Raw genomic sequence first — 22,813 nt, forward strand, 5'->3', positions numbered from 1 at the left:
TGACAGTTCGGGTGTAATGTATGAAATTGAAACGAAAACGATCGACAATACACTTGACCGGAAACCCATCAATTGAAACATATCCAAAAATTTTTAGCTGACAGGCACTGGGTATTGAAGGTAACTATTTTGTTTTTTTCTTTTTTTGGAAAGTGGAGCACTTGTCTTCGGTACAACACATGAAATTACAATTACTTTAAACGCACGAGACACGAACTCATCTCACGAAGTGGTACTTGTATGTTTGAATGATATAAACCATATGAAAGAGTTGACAGCAAATGGCGGTTATATGAAAAGTAGAGACGTATGAGCTGAAGTGTATGAAGCGCGGTACGTAAAACAACAACTAAATTGAAGATAAATTGGATAATGGAAACATTATATGTGTACGTTCACATTCAAACGCATACCAACCGCTTAAGTATGTACCTAAAATACTGTATCGGCTGGATACCCAAACTCAAGATTTACAGAGTCTTGCCTAGCTTATTATCAATCTAGAAACAAAATAAAGGTAATTATTATTCCAAAAGGAAGTACTGCCAAGGTAGTAAAGTTGTTTCAATATATATTACTTATGTGTTTTGTGAGCACTAATAATTACCCAACACCGTTATTACCAAAAGGTTTATTTTTTTTTTGCTGATCAATAATTTTTGAAATTCTCAAACACCAAATTTTGTAAAATAATTTTGCTCCCACATTTTCTAGAATTCAATACATCTTGTCATTACCTTCACGTTCCGCCATTAAATCTCGTAGACGCGCGCGTATCTTCCGGCGTTCTTCGTATGTTGTGGCCTGTTCAAGCTGTGCGAGATTTCATTGATTTTAGTTGGAATGTTTTCAATTTCAATTTTTCAAAATGACTGTAACGAGGCGAAATAAACGGCGTGGCGCACTTACCAATTCCTTTAAGATTTCTTCGTCCCAGATCTCCTCGATATCACAAGTTGTACGGGTAACTGGTGTTGAAGAGCTTCCAGACTTGGTCGTTTTCGTTATGCGAGTGGTTTTCACCTGCAATTCAAGGCAACAATAAAGTAAGTAAGTGAATTTGTGGGCCCAGGAAGTCTTATATTTACTAAATGCAATGAACAAATATACAAAGATCTCTATATGTGTGCATGGATTTATGAAGAATTGTACAATATTTAAAATTAAATAGTACGACTTAACTGTAAATACAAATACAAAGAAATTTCCACACATAGTTATATGCATGTATGTACATATATTGTGTAAATGAAAAACCACATCCAACAACAGAACTCGGAAGTTAATTAAACTCGTGCGAAGGTAAACGAACTCATTTTCCGATAAATTAAGCAAATGGCCTTATACGAGTATTTCGAGTTTCTTTTTTCATACAAAAATTATTGCGTAGTGAATTAAAACTGCGTCAATGTGAAAAGATGCATGGCGTAAAACATATTTCTTTGTGTTTTGCTAATTGCACACATACTGTTGTATTTAAAATTTGCGATTTCGTAAAATTGGCGATTTCGTAAAATTAATATTACTAAGTTTATTTGAAATGATTTTTCCAAAAAAAAATAAGCAACAGATTTTATATTTTGATTGCTTTTGCTACGCAAAAACAAAAATCATGGACGCCTATATGTAGATAGACGAACTCTAACATACTTTTGTATGTGTGGAAAAAAAACGATGGATAGGGTGGCATTGAACTTGTAGGACCAAAAAATTATCAAAAATAAATAGCGCCAATAGGAAGCGGCTGGATACACTTTTAAAAATCCTTTCCAGTTTTAATAAATTTCATTTAATGCGCTCAATTTTCAACAACTTCTTGTTTTTATGATTTCCTGCCACCTCATATACATATACTCGAGTACTTCAGAGAAAACAAAAAACAATAAAACAAATAATTATTTCAATTGCAAACCATACATTTCCCACAAAAATACGGCCAACCAAGAATTTCACCATTTTTGGTAACAACAATCGGTCGAACGCCAAACAGCCAGCCAAGCGAGCGGCCACATGGCAAAATGTTTTTTCTCTCACTTTATTTTTATTTATTTCTGTCGTAAAGTTTCCGACGTTTTCAAATTTTCGAATTTTTGAAAAATAACAAATAGCCGCAACACGCGTTTCTATTTTTGGACGTAAATCATGTTCAATACGTTGAAGAGAAACGCCTTACAGTACATACAAATGTATGTACTACGATATAGTACAAGCAGGCACACACTGATATATAATTAAAACAAGCAGAAAAAAACATTAAACACAATTCTCAACGAATATACAGAGCAATGCCAGCCAATGTTGCTGTAGAGGCCGTTGTTCTCAGAAATTCAAATCAAAGAAATGCGAGTAAAAGTATGCTCTAAATACACCTCTCCTTGCTTAGTATAAGAGTCTTCGAAATGAAAGATTTTTGTAAACAAAACAAATAATGTCTCACATGTTCTAATTTTATTTATCGAGATCAATTAATTCACCTGCATCTAGCATTGTGGTGTTTTCTTTGCCCTCGCCTACGGATTCTAGTGTTTGTGTATGCTTGCGAGCAATTAAAAAACAAATATGTTTGAGAAGCATCGTCGACCAGTAAAAAGTTGCACTAAACTATATGAAATGCAGCGCTTTGCTGACATCTTCACAGTAGTTACAAAACCTATACTTAGCAACTAATTGGAGTTTTGCATTTCAATATATTAATTAAAGATTAGAAAAAGAGGAAGATAACCTCAAATTCAATTCTGAAGTATTTCTGTAAGTATGTTGTCAATATAGCACTACTGATACCCATTATATCCAGGTATTTTTCCGATTCTAAAAGTTGTGTCATTATGTATGTGTCAGTTAAAATAGTTGATGAGTAACATGACACATAACTTGGTGTTTGCTAAATTTTTGGCACACAAATTAAACATTGCGGCCAATTTTAAGCATTTTGAGATCACAGTCAGTACAAAAAAATCGATAACAATCAACGTAAAGTATTTATTTGTACACTACATTAAAACATAGGAAGTTAGTATACTCCGGTTCTTAAGGATACAAAGAGACAGAAAAACCATCCTATATAATAGGTCTTTATCTTCTTGTTTTTGTATTTCCTTACAAAAGTGCAATTGAAATGTTCACAAGGATAATGAAAACAATTTTTGTTCATTATTCGGAAACAAATTATATTTAGATTCTGAACTTTAACCAAACATCTGATTTGTAACACATTTACAGAGCACCTAGCAATATATTAGAACTTATCAAAATACCCGGGATAAGTGGTTCGTCGTGACTTAAGAGAGGACACAATAGATTTTAGGTCGCATTCCAATTCTCATCTATTTATTATATCTTATCCTATCTCATCTTAACACATTTTCATATAAATAAAAGCTCTATTTCACAAGCTCTCCAGGATCGTTCGGTAATTACAAAAACAAGACTCACAACTGTCCAATATTCTGTAATATTTATAAAGTGCCCTATGAAACAAACTCATACATTTAAAACCGCTTCTGAGATCTTCGCGGTTTTTTTTTTTGTGATTTACAACTTTGCTATAATCTAATATATTCTAAGTGGTTATTTAATTAATAATTTTTCTTTTTTGGCTGAAAAAGCGAGCTTATGTGATAACATTTGTATCGAAAATAGTAATAGGTTTAATGGACATATCTTCTAGACCACTCTAGTTAGAAAATGCAAAATTCGCTCGGACAATTCTCATAAGAACTATTACCAACAATGTGAAAACGGATGAAATCGAATTATAACCCCGTTTACTCCCTATATAACAATGCGGTGAAAAGTTTTTAAAGCGCGATAAATCAATAATGGAATATGCCAGAGGCGTTTAAATTTACCTCCGAGATGACATGAGAAGACTTTATTCGAGACAGTGTGAAAATTGGCAGATGGGCATGACACCGCCCATTTTTTAGTGAAATCATATATCTCTGGACCCGCCATTCCTCTCATGTTCTAATGTGACAGTGCGAAAATGGACGAAATCGGGCTAAAACCACGACTACTTTCTATATACCACAAATTTAAATTTAATTTAATTATTTAATTTTCCAGTATACAAGACAAGAAACAATGAATGTAACAGGATAACATTTTGCACATTTTGCAAAGTAAGCCACCTTTTAACCAAAAATTTTCCAAATCCAACCAAAAGAAGAAAGAAGAAGTTGAAGATCCGAATAAGTAAACTCCAGTATCCATAGTTGACTTTTGAAAATAAAAAATTTCGGTCAATGTATGGGATATACAATTAAAATTAAGAGAGAATCTTTTCCTGATAATAATATCTCTGTGTATTAAAAATCGCTTGAATCGGGTCAATAATTCCTTGAGCCCCATAAATCTAATATAAAGATTTGCGAATTTCCGGTTGACTTTATACTGCATATATCGGCCAATATTTGAGATATCTCAACGAAAATTACAGAGCATGTTTTACTCTAAAATACATAGATAAAATTGGAAGAAAACCTATCGCCTATGTAACGAATATCGGAATTATCGAACATCCCGCTGATAGGTGATAGTATGTGAGATACCTAAATGAAACCCAGGGAGCATTTTTTTTAGTATGTGACATGATTATAGTTAATAAATAAAATCAGGTCGATACTACCCCAACTCTCATATAATACATATAATGATTATCGTTTTTCACCTTAAGGTATTTCCCTGGATTTGATTCTCGCTGGTAGCAAGTGTATAAAATGTTCGATTACACCCGAACTTAGCCCTTCTTTACTTGTTAATTTGAAAACAGTTCAAAGCCTTTCGGTGTATACATACATAGGATAATTTTTATTAATATAAATATACTTGTAGTTATTCAATTCTAAGCGATAGCTTTCACTTAAAGAGAACATTAAATACCAAGCTGGTGTTTTCACACTTTCTTGAAACTTGTTTTTTTTTTTTTGTTTTGTGTCTGAGACATTTTGTCTACATTTAATAGTTTCCTACCACCAACTATGAGAATTCTGATCAAATTTGTATGGTTAACTTGTAAAGATTACATAGTAAATGATTAATATTCAGCAGCCTCTTTGCATTCAGAACAAAAAGGGCACCTTTTGTAGAACTCTGCCTTAGTATGTTACGGTGATGGATGGGTAAACGTGATGGATAGAAAACACGTGAATTTCGATTGAAGCAAAACCACAATACCCTTAACAAGTGCACAAAATGTCATGCCAGATTTTAATTTTTATCGATAATTTTGTAGGGCGGCTGTATGCTATGGTGATTCGATCTGAGCAATTTCTTCGGAGAATGTATCGTTGCTTTAGGCAATAATCCATGCCAAATGTCGTGAAGATATCTTCTCAAATAAAAAAGTTTTTCGTACAAGAACTGAATTTTGATCGATCAGATTGTATGCCGCATTCGGATCTGAATTTTTTTTCGAATATTGTACCTTTGCTTTGCACAATAATCCATGCCAAATTTTTTGAATATATATCGACATGCTGATCGTTTACATACATATATTTTTTATAGGGTCTCCGACGTTTCCTTTTGGGTGTCACAAGCATCCTGGCAACTTTAATATACCTTGTTCATGGCATAAAAACCACAAAGCATGTGTTTAATTTTAATTAGATTTTCTAGGTTTCTAAACATATACATACATATATTCTCTAAGTGTGACGTTCTTTTAATTTTAATTAGGAAGTAGCGTTGTGATGTCAAATTCCGTGTACTTGGCATTAAATGAAAGCAGCTATAGAGCAATTCGAGGTAAAACAACAAAGAACAGCATTAGATTTAATGCATACAAAAACAAAAACATGTACATATGCACACACACACAAACACATGTATATTTGTAAGTATTTATTTAAGGAGACAACGAAGAAATTGCGCGTAAATAAAAGTCATTGGCATTGAACTGACGCAAAATGACAACTCATCGCCATGACCGAGCCAAAGCAATTCTAATTGATACGCGGCTAAATCTGCTCAGACGTACTACAAGTATTTTACATAGCTACACACAAACATAGGTGCTAATGTATGAATATATATATATAAATGTGTGCGAGTCAATGCAGGCAATGACCACTTAATGGAAGTTGTGATTGGGAGTCGCTGACATCGAGGAGGAAGAACATCAAATAAAATAGATAATGGACGCGCATAGGCTTAACGGTAGCACCACAAGGAAAGATTTACACATGAGTGACATTTGGGTGCAATAAATACACGGCTTTTAAAACAAATTTTAGAGAGTGATGTAATTAAGAATTTGTATTATTCTAGCATTTTGGCGAATATGCACAGCCACCCACACAAGTCGTTATGTCAAGATAACGCAGATATATGTGTGTAGATATGTGCAAATATATATATACATAATTATATTATATTCACACCTACGAGCACGGATGGTTTGGATATTTCGGCAGCACTAAACCGAAAGCAAGGTCAAATCAACAGCTGCGCAGCGTCATAAGCCAAGTTGGATTAGGTTTTTTCACTTTAAAATAATAATTTTTTATAATTTTTGAAAATTAAAAAAATAATTCGTATCGAAGGTGTATTGAACAACAAAATCAGCAGCAATATTTTTAGACACAGCGCGGCGATTTGAGCAAGACCAATTGGGAAAGCAGCGCGCAAATTTCAGACAAATATATTTGCGATACTGAAGTCTTAGAAGAAAAAATAACGGTAGCATGCTGAAACGAATTGTTATGCAAACTTAAAAAAACAACTGTTATACTCAAAACTTTTTCGGCAGGAAATTGAAATGCTTTCATTGTGCTTACCCTGTTTAGCAGCGGAAGTGGAAGCGGCCTAAATTGTTCTGAGTGCAACAACTCGAGGCGGAATATTTGCACACTCGCGACACGAAATCTGTGTTATACTGCGCGTTTGCGTTCCTTGTGCGTTTCGGTGCGTATTTGAAAGGCCAGCCACTGCAGTACGTCCAAATTTTTCAAAAATGTTTGTAGATACTTTTGAGCGTACGTACGTATGTATGTATAAGTGTGCTCAAAATAACTGAACAAACCAAAAATTATTTAGTTTTTTCTTTTTGCTTTTTTAGTTATTAGCTATTATTTTTTAGCTGTTTTTGAAATTTTTTCAGATTTTTGGCACGTCGCACTATCACACGCTATCTGTTAAAGAAATAGAAATGCACCATTGAATTTTTAGCACATTTTTGTGCATTGACTGTGCATACATTTGTATGTATGTATGCATAGGTAGTGTAAATGCTTTAGTAGTTGCTCAGAAGTATGCGAAGCATTCGAGTGTATGCAAGTGCTCCATTTTCTTCGCAGATTTGTTTGGCAGTTGAAATCAAAATTTTGTTTAATTAAAATTGCTTGCAACTTATAATTTGATTCGTCGTATTAAGCACTTGTATGTGAACTTTATGGATTCTTTTTTTTAAGAAATTATTATTTGAATATTAATTATAAAAAATGATATATATTCATATCTAAGTATATATGTATATGTGTGTGTGCATGTATGTTATTAATTAAATACCAAAAACGTTAGTTTTTGAAAATTTATATATTTTAATTTTTATGCCGTTAATTAAGTAATAAAAAACTCAATATTTACATGCATGCATACATACATATAATAATATATATTTCCTTTTAACACTATTTTACAACATAACTTTGACTTATTGGAATCAATTTGTGCATATACATATGTATGTACATATATGCTCTATTTTATTTTATATTATTTTATTTCATTTTATTAGTGTACCACTAATTTTCACAAATATGGTTTGATAACTGTAAAGTATTTATTTAGTTCACTAAATATTTAATTAAAAATATTTCATTTTTTTTTATTTTAATCGAAAATACATATTTATTTTTTTTTTTCTAATTAAATAAATATTAATAAATTTTTAGTAATTTTCCGCTTTCATACGCGATGCAAGTTGGCACCGACAGCGGCAACAGCAGAAAATAAACTGGCTAAATTCTCCTGAAGAAAGTTTCTGACATTTGTTATTTTTGGAAACGCACATTATAATATACAATACAAACAGAGCAATGTATATTTTCAACGCTTTTGGCTGTGCGCACACTGTTGTCGGAAATAATTGCAGTATTCACAACCGCGAGTCATAAAACTTGGTGGGTGTAAATTTGCCATTATATTGCAGCGACATAATCGAATAATTTTCAAATGTTTATAATTCTTTTCGTGAAACAATTTAAACACTTTGTAAAACTTGATAAAAACAAAACTCACTGCGGTTGGCGTTAAATAAGCACGCTTATCGACGCGCACTTTTAGCACACAGTGTATGTTGCGTTCTCCACGGAAAATAAACTAAAAAAGAATGATTTGAAAATTTTCGAAAATTTTCAAACATAAAAATAGTGCGATCATGGCTATTTTTGTCTCGTATTAGAGCATTTCGTTGGCTGTTACGCTTTGTTGCTGCTCGCAGAGAAGGTGCCGAGAGGGAATACTGGTCCTCGGCGGGCCCAACTCAGGTGTAGTTATGTACTTATATGTCGTATATATTATATATATATACATATGTATGTATATATGTATATTTGTGCACAGAGACTCGTTGCACAAAGGTGTAGTTCACTAATTGCATTCACGTTGCACATATACATACATATATGCATATTACATATATATATGCTTGTGTATATATAGTATGTGTGTTGGTACATGCATATATGCCTTATGACAAATGATTAAATAATCGTTTCGAAATTCGACTTTATACAGTTATTCATTTGACACATTTTTCGCAACGAATTCACTTTACAACGGCACTACATACGCACAAGCTGGTATATATGGCACTTAAATATACATATATAGATGGTTGTTTTAGCTGCATAATCACTTGTTTTAAATCTCACTTCACTTATGCAGCAATTTATATAATTTCAATATTTAATATATGTATTCTTCATTTACTTTTTGGTCAACTTATTTTCCGGCAACCTACGCCTTAATCACTTGAGACATACAAGTGATCGATTCCGCCTCCGAGTGTGTACTAAATCAGCGAAAAGCACAAATTGTTGCAGGAAGCTAGGAAGCTGGCAAGCACAAGTATCCGGCGGCACCAAAGCAATTCGTACCATATGCACAGAACATAAATAAGAATATATAAATACATCCAATACGCCAATGTGCTAGCGTATGTGCATATTTCAGTGGAGACCTGCATACACATACACACATACATACATGAATTTATGAACAACTGGTACATGCGCTGAGCGAAATTAAAGAGCAGAGAGTGTGGGAGTTCTCATTGCAAGGAAGATGTGGCTTCTCAGCTGCCTTTTAGGGTTTTATTGTGATCATGATTGAAATGGACCAAAATAGTGAACATTGAAGTGTAAATTTATTATTTACAACTTAAAGCATTAATTTGCATAAATTATTTAAAAAATTAAATAAAAATAAACTTTAACAGCAGTATTGAATTTCTTATTGTCACTTTAAAAGAGTTGAAAAGGTCAGACGCCGAGTCTAGAAAGTTCCATTTTTCTATTATTTACAATTTTTATACCAAAAGGTTTGTAAAGGGAGTTCAAGTCTCATTTATTCCGTCAAATAGTTGCTATTTAATTTTCGTTATACTTGATATTTAGCTTAGTGTCACACAGTGTTGTAAAAATTGTTTTTCTTTCTTCGAACTCACCGCTTTATTCTTCAGTAGGTCTCTGTCGCCATCATCCCCATCGCCGTATGAAGTTTTGGTAATGGTAGTAGTTGTTGTTTGTTTGGTTGTTGGCAAAACACTTTCGACGCCTTTCATTATAACGCTGGCACCTAGAAATTTATTCAACAAAGAACGTGCCTCGCGATCCTCAGCCGTATCGCCTTCCTCTACAACTGCGTTTTAAGAGAAATTCACACCATTTAACTCTTATAGAACATAACAAGTGATAATCTGGTTTGTATGCTCTCCGCATTATACTTACCATAATCTGCATTACGCATACGCTCCAGCGCATCATCCACGCTGGTCACCACTTTAGTTTCGCCGCTGCTGTTAAGGAACGAGCGTGTGGACTTAGTCGATGAACGAGTACTCAAGTGACATTGGTCGGCTTCGTTATCGTCGTAGTCAGTGAGAATACGCCGTGTTTGTTTCTGACGCAGCTGCACGTTTTGTTCATCGTCGGAATCGCCGCGGTAACCATGACTGCTCGATGTTGTTGTATATTTTTCAGTAGTTATTTCGTAACCATCTATATGAGCGAAAGTGTTAAAGAAATATGGTGGATAATCATCTCATTAATTTCTTATTTACCTCCACTTGGTTCTGATGATGATCCACGGCTGGTACGTAAAATCAAACCGGCCTTCGGGTAGCCACCGGATTTTTCCGTTACTGATTGTGAAGACTCTTTTCGTATGAATTTCTCACTCAGCTCCTTCACTGATCCACGGCGAACATATTTGCTGGACGTTGTAGCAAAGTCCTCTGTGTCTGGCATTATAGCTTCCGGTTTGTCAAAAACCTTTTGAAAATAATACATAGATTACCATAATTTATGCGTTATTTTCATTAAACAGTACTTACGTAATCCTTATCGAGTTTCTCAACTTTTCTGATGACATCCACATTATCCTCTGAAGATTTACGGCTTTGCTCAAGAGTTTTCGTAATTTCTTCGAGTTCATCGGCATTTGTTGAATAAATGTACTCCTTACGCTCAACTTTCGGCTTCGTTTTACTATCTGAATAATACTTCTCCTCGATCACATAGCCTGTGACTTCTATGGAGCACAAATTGGAGCAATAAATGCATAATTATTTTTTATTTAGTTGCTTGCTAGACTTACCTTCAGTTGCTTCACAGGGCTGGCTGGGCTTCTTCTTTTTCAACGCCTTAATGCCGAATAAAGGCAAACCATTTTCGTCTGTCGGTCCAATGCCATAACTCGAGGTGATTGAATCTTCTTCAAAGTTTCTATTCTGAGTTTGGCGTTGACTGATTGTCTTCGATGTTGTGACCTTCGTTGCCGTGTTTCGTGTTGACGGCGTAGTTGTCACTTTACGTGGTGCGTTACTTGGACTCTTGAGCAGATTTTTACGATCCGCCCAAATGGGTGCGTTTTCATCAGCGTTCGGCTTACTAGATTTACGTTCGGGTGAGCGTGTGGTTTTAACTGTCGTTACCTTGGAAATGTTGTATAATTCATCACGTTGTTTCGGCGTTCTTCCTTTCGGACTGGTTGTGCGTTGCGATGATGGCTTTCTGTCATCAGGACTTCTGGTGCGTGTGCTAGACAAAGTTTTTATTTTTATATCTTGACTATGTCTGCCGTCCCTAACGGGACTCTTAGATTCCGGACTAGAATTGCGTTCACGATTATGATCTTTTTCAAAGCGTTCAGAACTCTGCTCAACGTGGCGGCGGGAGCTCTTGATATTCTCTTCCGAGTAGTCCGTCTGCTCGCTATGTACATATTCCTTATGTGAGGACTTCGAAGAACCAGATATACGACGTATTTCTTTTACTTGTTCGTGCGAAGTTTTTGTTTCGGGACTGTGATCGCGTTCAAAGGGTAATTTTCTGGGACGTTCAGGGCTTTCAGTGCCACCATTTGGAGTTTTAGTAGCATATGTTCTTTTTGTAGTAACGTTCTGTTCGCGGTGCAGTTTATTGTACGACCTTGGACTTTCCTCAGTACCATATGGGGATCTTTGCGGTACATTTTGAGTTGTCCTACCCACCTTTGATGTTTGAACCGGACGTTTTGGACTACCTTTATTGTCATATGGTACTTTCGTTGTTACGCCTTCATTAATGGTGTCAGTTTCTTCATGATGCACATTTGATTTGTAAGTAGATGTTTTGTGAGTTGATCTTATGGAATTAGATGCTTTAGTTTCGGTTTTCCTTTTGTCAACCACATTAGTGTTGAGTGTATTTTTCTTAACCAAACGTATTTGAGCGCGAATCCTGCGTCTCAGCTCATATGAGGTTACAGTTTCCAAAAGACGCTCCAATACTTCTAATTCGAAAATATTCTCAACATCAATATCTTCGGGAATACTAGCAGTACGCTGCGGTTTATGTGGCACATCAAACTTCACTGCAGCATTTGGTCGACGCTCATAATTGATTTCCGAATCCACCGATGACTTGCGTGAATAGTTATGCTTATTCACTTCTAATGAATCACGACGAATGTGCTCTAAAGAGCTAACTGTGTGATCCATATATGATGGACGTCTTCCAACAGGTGAGGGCGAGTTGCTTTCTCCTGGACTGTGACCCTTCGGCGTGGCATTGGTTTCGAAAATGTTGCGGCGAGCGGCTACAGTATCTGGTGTTATGCGAGTACGACCAACGGATGTTGGTGTAGGTGTTGGTGTCTTTACGTGTGCGGGGCGCTCTATAACAGTTTCAACGATTTCAATATCGGAACAATCTGAATTGTGCTTATTTGTGCGCTCGGTTACGTGAGTAGCATTGGTAGTGCTAGTTGTATCTTTTTGAATAGGACTGTGTGAGAAAGTTTGGGGTGTTTTCTTTTCCTGCGGGAAAGTTTTTCGAGTTGGAGATTCTTTTTGGGTAGGAGAAAACCGTTCAATTTCTGTCTGTACCGTCTCTAAGTAATCTTTTGTTTTGGATGAACTTCTGCGGCGTGATGTTGATGTGAACTCTGTTTCAGATTCGACGGTTTCGTAATCATGGACGTTGATTTCGAATTCAGTAGATGGTTGCTTGCCATCAAAATGACTATCAGGCTCAGTTGTTGGTTTACCTCTGCTTGGATAAGAAGCGTTAGTGATCGATTCCGATGATGGTTTTCTACCAGACGTCTTGGGTTCACTCGTTGGTTTACGACCAGTAATAATTTGTGAATGGACTCGATTGGTTTTTGGTTCAACAGGCGATTTTGGTGTATTCCTTTTAATATCAGGTGTCTCAAAACGAGATCTGGTTACAGCGACAGACGAAGCTTGTGGTTTTGTTGTTCTACGGCTATCAGGCTTGGAGAGTGGAGTAGATGGTTTGCGCTCACTTTTAATTTCAATTTTATCACTATCCTCTCTGTTTATTTTCCGTGTTGTATATTCCATCTGTTTTGTTTTAAGATTCGTTATTGGATGCTTGCTTGGACCAGTGGGTTCTTTTTTATTGGGCGATTGTGGTCTTCCTTTCACATTCTGATTATAGATTGAAGGTCTGGACAAAATGTCTTTTTGTCGCTTTAACTCAATTTTTGTTGTATGATCTCTTGTGTGAGGAATTACTTCCTCGTGTTCTTCTAGTGTGGTATTATTTTCTGTTGTAGTAAGTTTTACTTCTGAGTAATCATTATACTGATCAGTTTTTGTTGTATTTTCAAATACAGTTGGTCGAGAGAGTATGTCTTTTTGACGTCTTTTCTCTATCTCGAGAGTATGATTATGCGAAAAAGGCGTTAGTTCATCATCACTAAGATCTTCGGGATACTCTGGCTCACTCTGCTTGGAAATAGTCCGTTCGATCTTAGCCACCAATTCAGGGGACCTTTGCGGTGCAGTTGGAGCCAATTTTTCTGCAGTACTCAAGAATTTATTCACCTTTTGAGACACAGACAAAGTGCAATCATCTGTTCGTAACTCTTCGTCCAAATCAGTGTAGCTGGGACGTTCAACCTCCCGTATAGGTGTGATGGGTTTCGCTACCTCTTCTGCTGTCTTAATGAACTTGTTAACTTTTTCATCAACTGTCAATAAGCATTCATCGTTTTCTGGTACTTTGGGTGTTTTGTCGAACTCTCTATTGAATGGGCTAGATGCTTTGGGTTTCTTAATCTCTTCAGCTGTATGTGTGAACTTGGAAACCTTCTCATGAACGCTCAAAAGGCAGTCATCGTCAGGTCTATCGATAGACGGATAGTCAAGACTTTTTGGAGCTTCAATCATAGGGTTATCCAGAATATCATTCTCATCTAAGTCCACCAATTTCGAAATCTTATCTGTCTTCACCTCTGATATATGGCATTTGATATATTCGTTTGATTCTTCTTCGAAAATAGGTATATTTGTGATTACCGGTTTTTTGCGTGGTTCATCTTCAGGTTCTTGTACAACATCGGGATAACGAGGCTTACCCGTATCTAAATGCACCGGTACTGGCGTAGGGACAATTTTATCTGGTGATGGCTCACGAGAACTCTTCGCATGTTGAATATCTATTATAACATTCTCCATTTCATCGCTATTTATTAGTTTATCTGTAGTAGTGAGATTTATGGTCTTGGTGGTGAAGCACTTATTAGGACGACGATCGCCTTTCGGTGTGGGGCTTGGTGCCAATGTATTCACAACAGTTTCTTTTACCGGTTTATCAGTAACTTTCATAACTTTCTCACTTGTTGATCTAGTCATTTTTGCATCCTTTTCTTTACGAGTAACACTCGGAACCGGCGCAGATTCTTTTCGTTCGGTTACAGGAAGTCTTCGAACCGGTCTTGCGTTTGGTGAAGTTTTATCTGTCGGACTGGTTTTCTTTGTCTGTGGTGTATGTTTCTCAGGGCTCTTTTCAATAGGTTTAGGAGATTTTGGTCCTGAATGATCAATTATGATTTCAGTATGTACCGAAATATTACTTGAACGTCTACGCTCTGTAAACCGTGAAGGACTAACATCAGGCGAAGAATCAGACTGCGATTCGGAAGGCTTCCTATTTCGGGTGGCAGAACGTAAGCGGTCTTTGATTGTGTGAGTTGGAGACTCTTTTGTAGGCTTTTGATGACCTTTGTCGGAAGTCGTATCAACTTTATGAATACGTTCTGACCGCAACTTCGCTGGAGATGTTGGTTTATCTCTTCCAACAATACTTTGATTATCCGGTTTCTCCGCTAACTTGTCAACAGGCTTAGTTTCACTTCTGATTTTTGAAGGGTTATTCGGTTCAAGCGACTTAGTCTTTGTTTCGATTGTTTTCAATTCTGTAATCGTGGAAGAGCCAGAAGGATGTTGCCTGACGGGAGATGTTTTACGAGTAACTTGAGGCTCTGATGGCTTTCTGGTCGGACTTTTATTAGGACTACAACGTTTTTCTTTCGTTACTCGTTTTTTGGTAACCTCAACCACATTCGAGACATTTTCTACTTCTTCTGTATATTGCATATCTCTTTTAGATACTATAGTATCCGGTTGAGACTCTTCGTCCGTTTCTTTTTCCGGAAACTCTGAATCGGTGGTTGATGAATCTTCTGGCTCCTCATTTTGGGATTTCACCTTCTTCGGTGATGGACTGGAAGTTTTAGTAACTATTTTAGAAGACTTTTTGGAGACCGTTTGTTCATCTTCTTCTTCATTTAAATCGGTTTCAGAAATCAAAGTTGTTTTACGACAAATTTCAGTCAAGGGCTCCGTATCTGGAGAACTTCTTTTAAATGGTACAACGGTTTCTTTACGAACACATTCCACTTCTTCTACTATTTCATCATCAAGAGTATTGCGGGTTTTTGGTTTTTGTGATTTATCAAATGTAGTGGGGAAATCATGTTTCTGAGGCTTAACAGAATCTTTAGTATTATTTAGATAAGTGGGTTCGTCATCTTCACAGTCCTCTATTTGAACATCCAATTCTGTGACATTAACGGTAACTGACTCAGTTTGATCAGATACATCTTCAGGTTTCCTTTTATAAACACCAGGAGTGTCTCCATAGTTTTCCATGCCTAAGATTTGACGGCAACGATCTTCAAAGGTTTCTCTTGGGTTAACACCTTTTTTCTTAAAACTTGGGGAACTTGGTTCAGGCTCAGGTGCTTTCGATATAAAAGCTCCATCTGGGGTTTCTTTGTTTTGCCTTTCCATAGTAATAAATTCTTCAATAGTATTTTTTGTATGAGCCAATTTATTAGTATTAAAGAGTTCCTCAACTTTTTTAGTTTCATCGAAAGTGGTTTGCTCAAGTTTATCGAAAGGCTCTCGAGGCTTTGCTGTTGTTTTTTCGCCAGGTAAGTTTTTGGAAATTTTAGTAGTGGTAGTCGAAATAATAGTGTCAAAAGTTTGATCAGTTGGTGTTGGTGACGGAATGTGATCCTTAGTGCTATGATCCGGCAAAATTGGCTTATTTTTCCCCTCAGTAGGCTTCTTGGCACAAGGAGCATCAGATTTGGGTTTTCCACCATCTGTGAAATTCGGTGAATTATCTTTGCGTGTATTCTTGTTTGTACTAATAATTGTAGTCGATTCAATTGTTTGCTGTGGGACCTCATCGTCGTCACTCAAGCCCACAACAGATGGCTGCACAAGTTTGGGTTCCCTATCACTGTGTTGGTATTCGGGGGAATGCGACTTGTCTTGAGCAACGGTTCTTAAAGTTGTTGTAACTGAACTTATTTTCAAAGTATTTGCATCAGTAAAGGATTGCTCATCATTGTCTGTATCATTGGGTTTCGAATACTTATCTATTGGTTCAGAAATTAGTTTCTTCGCTTCCTTATTTCGTAATTCTGTTTTAGTTGTAGGAGTATCATCAACTGGAATTCTTTCCCGCATCTGTTGTTCGAAAGTTATGAATTCTTCATTTACATTTTTAGTTAGTTTCGTCTTGTCGGTTTTATTGAAAAGCTCTTGAACTTTTGTCGTCTCATCGGTAATCGTTTGTTGAGTTGTTTTTGGTTCATCTGTGCGTACCTTTTTAATTATTGTCGTTATAAATGAAGAGCTTGTGCTCTCAGTGTCCGAGAAGTCTTCTCCTTCTTGAGTATTATGCGGTTTATTTGACTGTGTGACTTTTTCAGGCTCAGATGGTGCCGTCCTGATGGGATTACTTGGTTCACGTTCACTCTCGCTTACGTCATCATCATATTCTGGATTGGAAGGTTCTCTAGTAAGTGGTTTTGTTACTTTTGGACCAGGCTGATATTTATCGGTAGATGCTACCACTTGCGTTTTAGTAACTCTAATTTCTGTTGATTTAAGATTTTCCTTAGTTGGTATTTTCTTTGTTGGTCTGTTCTCAATAGGTGCGGGGTACTCATCGCGAGGTTCGTGCTTTATAGTGTTAGTATATGTCGGCTTTGGTTGCGACAATTTTGTTGGTCTATCTTCCTCAGGAATTTTATCCTTGGGTTTGTTGGTTCTGGTAGGAGAAATGTTGTCTTTGCGAGTTTTCGTGACCGTAGTAGTAATAGTACTGGTTTTGAATACATTGTCTTCGGAAGTAATTGGAGTATCTTTCTCCGGTTTTCGTGTGGGACTAGGTTCAGGTTTCTTGCCCGTTGGTCTCTTAAAAGCAGGTTCTTTTGGGGATTCACCCGTTGGTCTTTTATCCACAGGTTCATCGTTTTCTTTACAGACCGATTTCAAAGTTATATTTGAGAGAGTTTTTGAGTTCGTTGGTTTTCTAGTCGGACTGCGATCAACGCCGTTCGGTTTTAGTTTTCCTGTATCACTAGGTTTCTTCTCAGTTGGCTGTTTTGGAATACTTTGATGTGGTTCGATATCATCGTCAATAACATATGAATTTTCCTTCCGTGTAGTTTTTGTTATTACGGAGGTTTCGAATTTATTTGAAGAGGTAATATCGGAAGTTTTTCGAATTGGACTTTTAGGTTTATCCGTATATTCAGTGGGATGTTTATCAGATGGTCTTCGTTTTGAAGGTTCAAGTGGTTTGCTTTCGTTAGGTCCCCTGTCTGTTGAATCTAATGGTTTCCCCGAAGTAGATTTTTTGCCGACCGGTCCAGAAGGCTCTTTACCATTCGGCTTTCTTACATCATACTCAATTGTTACAAATTTGTCTTCATTAGATCGCAGTTTTTCATTTCTCGTACCTTTAATAGTCAAAATCTCCTTCTGTCTATTTTGATCTGGTCGTTTAATAGTTTCTTCTCTAATGACCGGAAAATCAGACGTATCAACTGGTGTTTCTTTTATATAATCATCTGTAGGACGGTTTTCTCGCGATTTTGAAGATCCATCCTTTACAGGATAGGGTCGTTCGTTCGAATCTAGAATTGTATTTTGCCAATCTGTGTTTTCAAATTCACTTTCTCTCACAACAGTCCTACGCTCAACACTAGGTTCTTTTCTGTTTGGTTGACAAATGGTTTGCGGACTACTACTTGGAAGTGGTCCTGATGGTGAACGATTACGTTGTTTAGGTTCGATTACGGATGAACTTAGTGGTTGTTTATGGATGGGCTCTTCGTGGTTAACATCTTCGAAATCATCCCGAACTTGGGATTTTGGTTTGGGATGAGTGCGATGTATGTTATTACTTGGTGCTGGTGAATATGGTGACTTCTCTGTTGAAAATTACAGCGAATGAAGCATTAATCACTTTGTCAGTGACGTTACAATACGATACGAGTACATATTATTAGTCATATTTTCCAAACTACTCTACGAGTGTGTTATTTCTTGGTTAAGCAATTGGTAATCTACTTTTAGCTGATGGTGTTAATAAAAGCTTACCATGCAACCTTTACTTCTACGTTTTGTTTTATATGTAGTCGCATCAGTCGCATGCTTAGGTGTTTAAGCTTCGTTTTGTCTTGGAAGTTTCTAGGTGTTCCTCTGTAACTGTTTGTTTCGGTTTCAATAATTTTGGTTTTGATATTTTTCATAGATCGTGACCTTTAAGTCTTTGTATGTATGTATGTATATAAGTACATATGTATGTCAATTTATTTCTGTTTATAGTAAGTACTTCTTATGATATGTCTCTTTCTCTTTTTATGTGAATTTAGATTTATGTTAGAAATTTCGTGTAATAGTGCTTTTTTTCTGCTTTATTGTTTTTGTTTTTGTATTTGTATTGGCAAGCAAATTTTGAATGTTTATATCTTCTTACCGTCAACATTGTTTGTTGTTGCTTTGTCGGACGGACCGAGTTTGTAAAAGTGTTTTTTTAAGCATGGCTCCTCGACCACCTCGTTGCCGAGGAAGCTGGCGTCATTTGCGGTAAAGTGGGTTTTTGTGATGGTTAGTGGTTCGTTAATAATAGGAAATGTGTTTTCGGCTGGCTTAGATTTTTGATTATCTGAAGGATAGACTGCCATTTAGTTGTAATGTGCTTTCTATATCTTACTTCGTACCTGGTTTTGGCACTTCTCCTGGACTCTTTCTAGTTGTTGTGGTGCGTGTGGTGGTCGTTGTGATGGTCTTTGTGGGAGACGGCGACTTTGTGGGGCGCTGCTGGGGTGTTAAATCAATTGTTTCGTTAGAACCATTCACGTTACGAGTTTTAACAACAGTTTGCTTTGTAACGACAGTTTTACCAACACTCTTACTTGGCGAAGAACGCGTAACTGTGCCCGAACTGATGCGACTTGTTTCGCTGTCATGGGAACCTTCTCGGCCATCTCGTCGGAATGTCCTAGTCGATGAAACGCTGGAACGCGGTGTGGTCCGATGATGGTCTGGACTATCCACTGGTGATGAGCATCGAAGGGAAGCGGCAAAGGCACGATGGGTGGCGTCGACATCCCTCTCCTTCGAAATCAGACGTTGAGAAGAGTCTGTCGTACTCGTGGGTTTTCTTGTGGGTGTTGAATTCGGTTGTATTCTTTGTGGTTGAGTTGGCGTAAGCTTGGGAGCGTTAGTATCCCTAGTTGATGGGAAGCCACCTGACGGTGTTGAGAAATCCGGTGCAGATTTGTTGGGACTTCTTACAGATGGGAAACCATGTGTAGAAAAATCTTCTTTTGGTTGATGTTGACCTGGGCTGCTCGGGTAGTCTCGAGATGGTGTACTTCCTCTAACAGGTGCCGACTCCCTAACAGAGGGAAAACCGTGTGTCGAAAAATCTTCGGATGGTTGTGCCTTTCGAGGGCTACTTGGATAATCACGTGTAGGTGTACCTTGTGGACGATATGCATCATTGGTGGGGGCAGAGTCTCTTACCGATGGGAATCCATGTGTGCTAAAATCCCCTGGTTGAGGGGTAGGTGGAAATGTAATTTTGTCGGGTTGACGTAAGCCTGACGGTGTATGATGGTCATAATCGCCAGCAATTTCTGTTTCAATAATATGCTCCCTGTTTGTATTATGTTTAATCACTTTTTTTGATTCCGAGCTTACTACTGTTACATTTCCATCTTGGTCAATGATTCTTGAAGGTACAGGCTGTCCTGAATGCGGTCTAGCCACATCTCTGGTAGATGGAAATCCGCTTGTGGAGTAATCCGCCGATTGTTTTATCGGATCCTTAATAGGAGCACCATATCTTGGCGAATCCCTACCTCCCGTTGATGGTTCATTTACTGCGGGAAACCCACGGTTAGGATAACTTTCAGGACGAACATTAGAATCTCCATCAACTACTACTTCAGTTTCGATAATACGCTCTGCATTGGTCTTATATTTTGAACTACGCGTAGATTCAGAACTTACAATTATCACATCACCATCTTTGGTTGTAGTAATATTTGTGTTTGGTCTTACTGCGGGAAACCCATGTGGTGCGTCTGTGTTAGGTTTGTTTGTAGGGATCACAGTTCGTTGTGTTATACGCTCCACCTCAGAAGGACGTGGACGGTCGCTTGGGTATTCTTGTGTTGGTTTATTTGATTTCACCGAAGGAAACCCATGAGTACTAAAATCAGGTTGTGAGCCGGTATGTGGACGTTCAGAAGGATATTCTTGAGTGGGCTTATTCGGCTTCACTGAAGGAAATCCATGGGTAGAAAAATCCTTGTTAGGTGAATGACCACTCGGCGGTTTACCTCTGATACCAGGAGCTTGTGAAGAGGGTGGCTGATCCGAAAACTCCTCAATAGTTTCTGATGTCGTTTCAGTGGAGAATTTACGGCTTGATTTCTTCACCGATGAAAATTTAGTTTCAACGTTGGTGGTTTCATCCACAAAACGGTCGGCCGGATGTGAAACTGCTAACTCTTGTGGATTGGGTTTGCGCAAGAAGGGTTCGGCGTTATCGACGACATCATGTTCAGGTCGTCTTGGAGTATTATTCGAATATACATTATTGCGCACGTTTTGTTGACGATTGTATACATTGTCTTCTGTCTGCTCACGTCTTTGTTGTTCGTTTCTATGTTGAGTGCTGCTCTGGCTCGTAGTAGAAGTCGTACGTTGACGTTGGGTATCCGCTGTAGGACGTAACTCTTCCGTTTCGTAACGTTTATTCTTGACGATAGTACCATCAGGCAATCGTTTAACGGTAGTGATCATCTTAACATTCGGCTTCGGATACTCAACCGTGTTCGAGATAATCTCACCAGGTTGTGCCATAAGATACTGGACATGTTGCTGATATTCAGGCGAAGCCTTATCCATATCTACAACACGTCTATTCTGCTCCTTCGTCTGTTGAGTCTCAACGTTACGGCTTGTAGACGATTCTTGACGATTACTATTGAATTCCTGATGTTGCTGCTGGACACGTTGCTGATGCTGTTGTTGTTGTTGTTGGTGTTGGTGTTGTATGTTTTGTTCATATTCTTGCTGCTGTAATTGTTGTTGTCGCCGAATCTGCTGATTATATTGATCTTGGGTGAGTCGTTGATGATCTTGATGTTGTCGCTGAGTATTATCCATAAGATATCGACCATCATTTGGATCGGCACCACCATATTCGATAGTGGATGACGAGGATGTCACCTGGGATGAGGATGATGTTGTAGTCGAGCTAGTTTTCATTTCAGTGCGACCGGAATTCTCATCGCCAACCACTACACGCTCTTGCAAGTGAGTATTAGAGCTTTCCGATGCCTTCTTAACGAAGTTCTTATCGTCCCCTTGATGGGAAGCACTTGCGCGTTGCTCGTTTCGGCCGCGGAATTCAGCGGTGCCTCCATTAATCTTTTCAACGCCTGTAAGCATGCAATTAAGGACAGCAACACACATACATATATGTACATATATTTAAAGTATATATTTTTAATAATTGTATTTACTAATTTCTACCTTGTTTAATGATTGGGTAAAGTAATGAAAGAAAAGAAGAACATAAAGAACAGTCATAAAAGAAGTGTACTTACCATCTGTAGTAGCCAAGGTTTCGGTACGATATGCGCGTCCATCTGGACTCACCTCGGACGAAGTTTGCACGTCCCAACCAGTTGTATTGGGATGATTCAGGGTCATGGAGTGGAACTTCAAATCATTTATGGGACTCACTGAATCTCGAACTTCTTTTGATTTCAAGCTTTGAAAATTTTGACCCACCAAAGAATCGCCGTGCGACGAGTTCAACGGATCTTTAGCGTAGTTGCCAGCCATGATTTCGCCTTGATATAAGTCACGTAAACGCGATTCACGCAATTTATATAAGTGAGAACGAATTTCCTTCTTTTGATCGATGTCCGGTGTTTGCTGCCACTGGAATATGGGAGACAGATATGAAGAAAATTAGTTCGTAAATTACGTAAAATTAAAAAATAACTAGTTTTTCGTTCAATGGAAATGCAATTCTTTAAAGTGAACTAAAATATTTAGTTATTCATTCAACTGTAGTAAAGACAATAATAATATTGAACTAGTGCAAGAATTTCAGCTCGTGAGCTTTTTGTTAAGAAAAAATTTCTCTGAGAGCCTACATATCGTCACCTGAAATGCAAAATAACGTAACAACATTTTCGGAAATTTACAGTGGCATGAATGAAACACGAAAAAAAATGGAACATGAGTGAAAGACAATTTTAATACTGGTTAAAACTAGTTTATATTTGATCGGAGAACCAGAAAATGTTGAACATATGTAATATTATGTAAGTAATTTGAAGTGGTGAAGCGTAATCAATAAGACATTCAATTTCGAATTTTTTGATGATACGTTATTTTGCATTTCAGGTGACGATATACTCTTACAAAATAAATCATTTAAGGGCCTTAAGGTTTTTCATACTA

At 37.3% G+C, this 22,813-nt stretch overlaps 1 protein-coding gene across 18 annotated transcripts in view; it reads right to left on the reverse strand.

The window, feature by feature from the left end:
• LOC120773392 (titin) overlaps positions 1-22,813 on the reverse strand; it is a 62,199-nt gene that overhangs the window by 13,292 nt on the left and 26,094 nt on the right. For 6 of the 18 annotated variants that reach the window (XM_040102231.1, XM_040102233.1, XM_040102228.1 and 3 more), the window contains 10 exons: positions 21,946-22,285; positions 19,042-21,777; positions 18,798-18,986; positions 10,822-18,249; positions 10,559-10,755; positions 10,286-10,496; positions 9,954-10,223; positions 9,671-9,864; positions 910-1,023; positions 738-813 (listed from right to left, as the gene is read on the reverse strand). In XM_040102231.1, the coding sequence (XP_039958165.1) occupies positions 738-813; positions 910-1,023; positions 9,671-9,864; positions 9,954-10,223; positions 10,286-10,496; positions 10,559-10,755; positions 10,822-18,249; positions 18,798-18,986; positions 19,042-21,777; positions 21,946-22,285 (11,755 nt within the window). Of the gene's footprint in view, positions 1-132; positions 350-417; positions 501-737; positions 814-909; positions 1,024-9,670; positions 9,865-9,953; positions 10,224-10,285; positions 10,497-10,558; positions 10,756-10,821; positions 18,250-18,797; positions 18,987-19,041; positions 21,778-21,945; positions 22,286-22,813 lie in introns of those variants that run through there. The other 12 variants (XR_005705155.1, XR_005705156.1, XR_005705158.1 and 9 more) reach the window with 11 other exon arrangements.

The sequence above is a fragment of the Bactrocera tryoni genome, chromosome 4, assembly GCF_016617805.1.
Source record: "Bactrocera tryoni isolate S06 chromosome 4, CSIRO_BtryS06_freeze2, whole genome shotgun sequence".
Classification (NCBI taxonomy): domain Eukaryota; kingdom Metazoa; phylum Arthropoda; class Insecta; order Diptera; family Tephritidae; genus Bactrocera; species Bactrocera tryoni.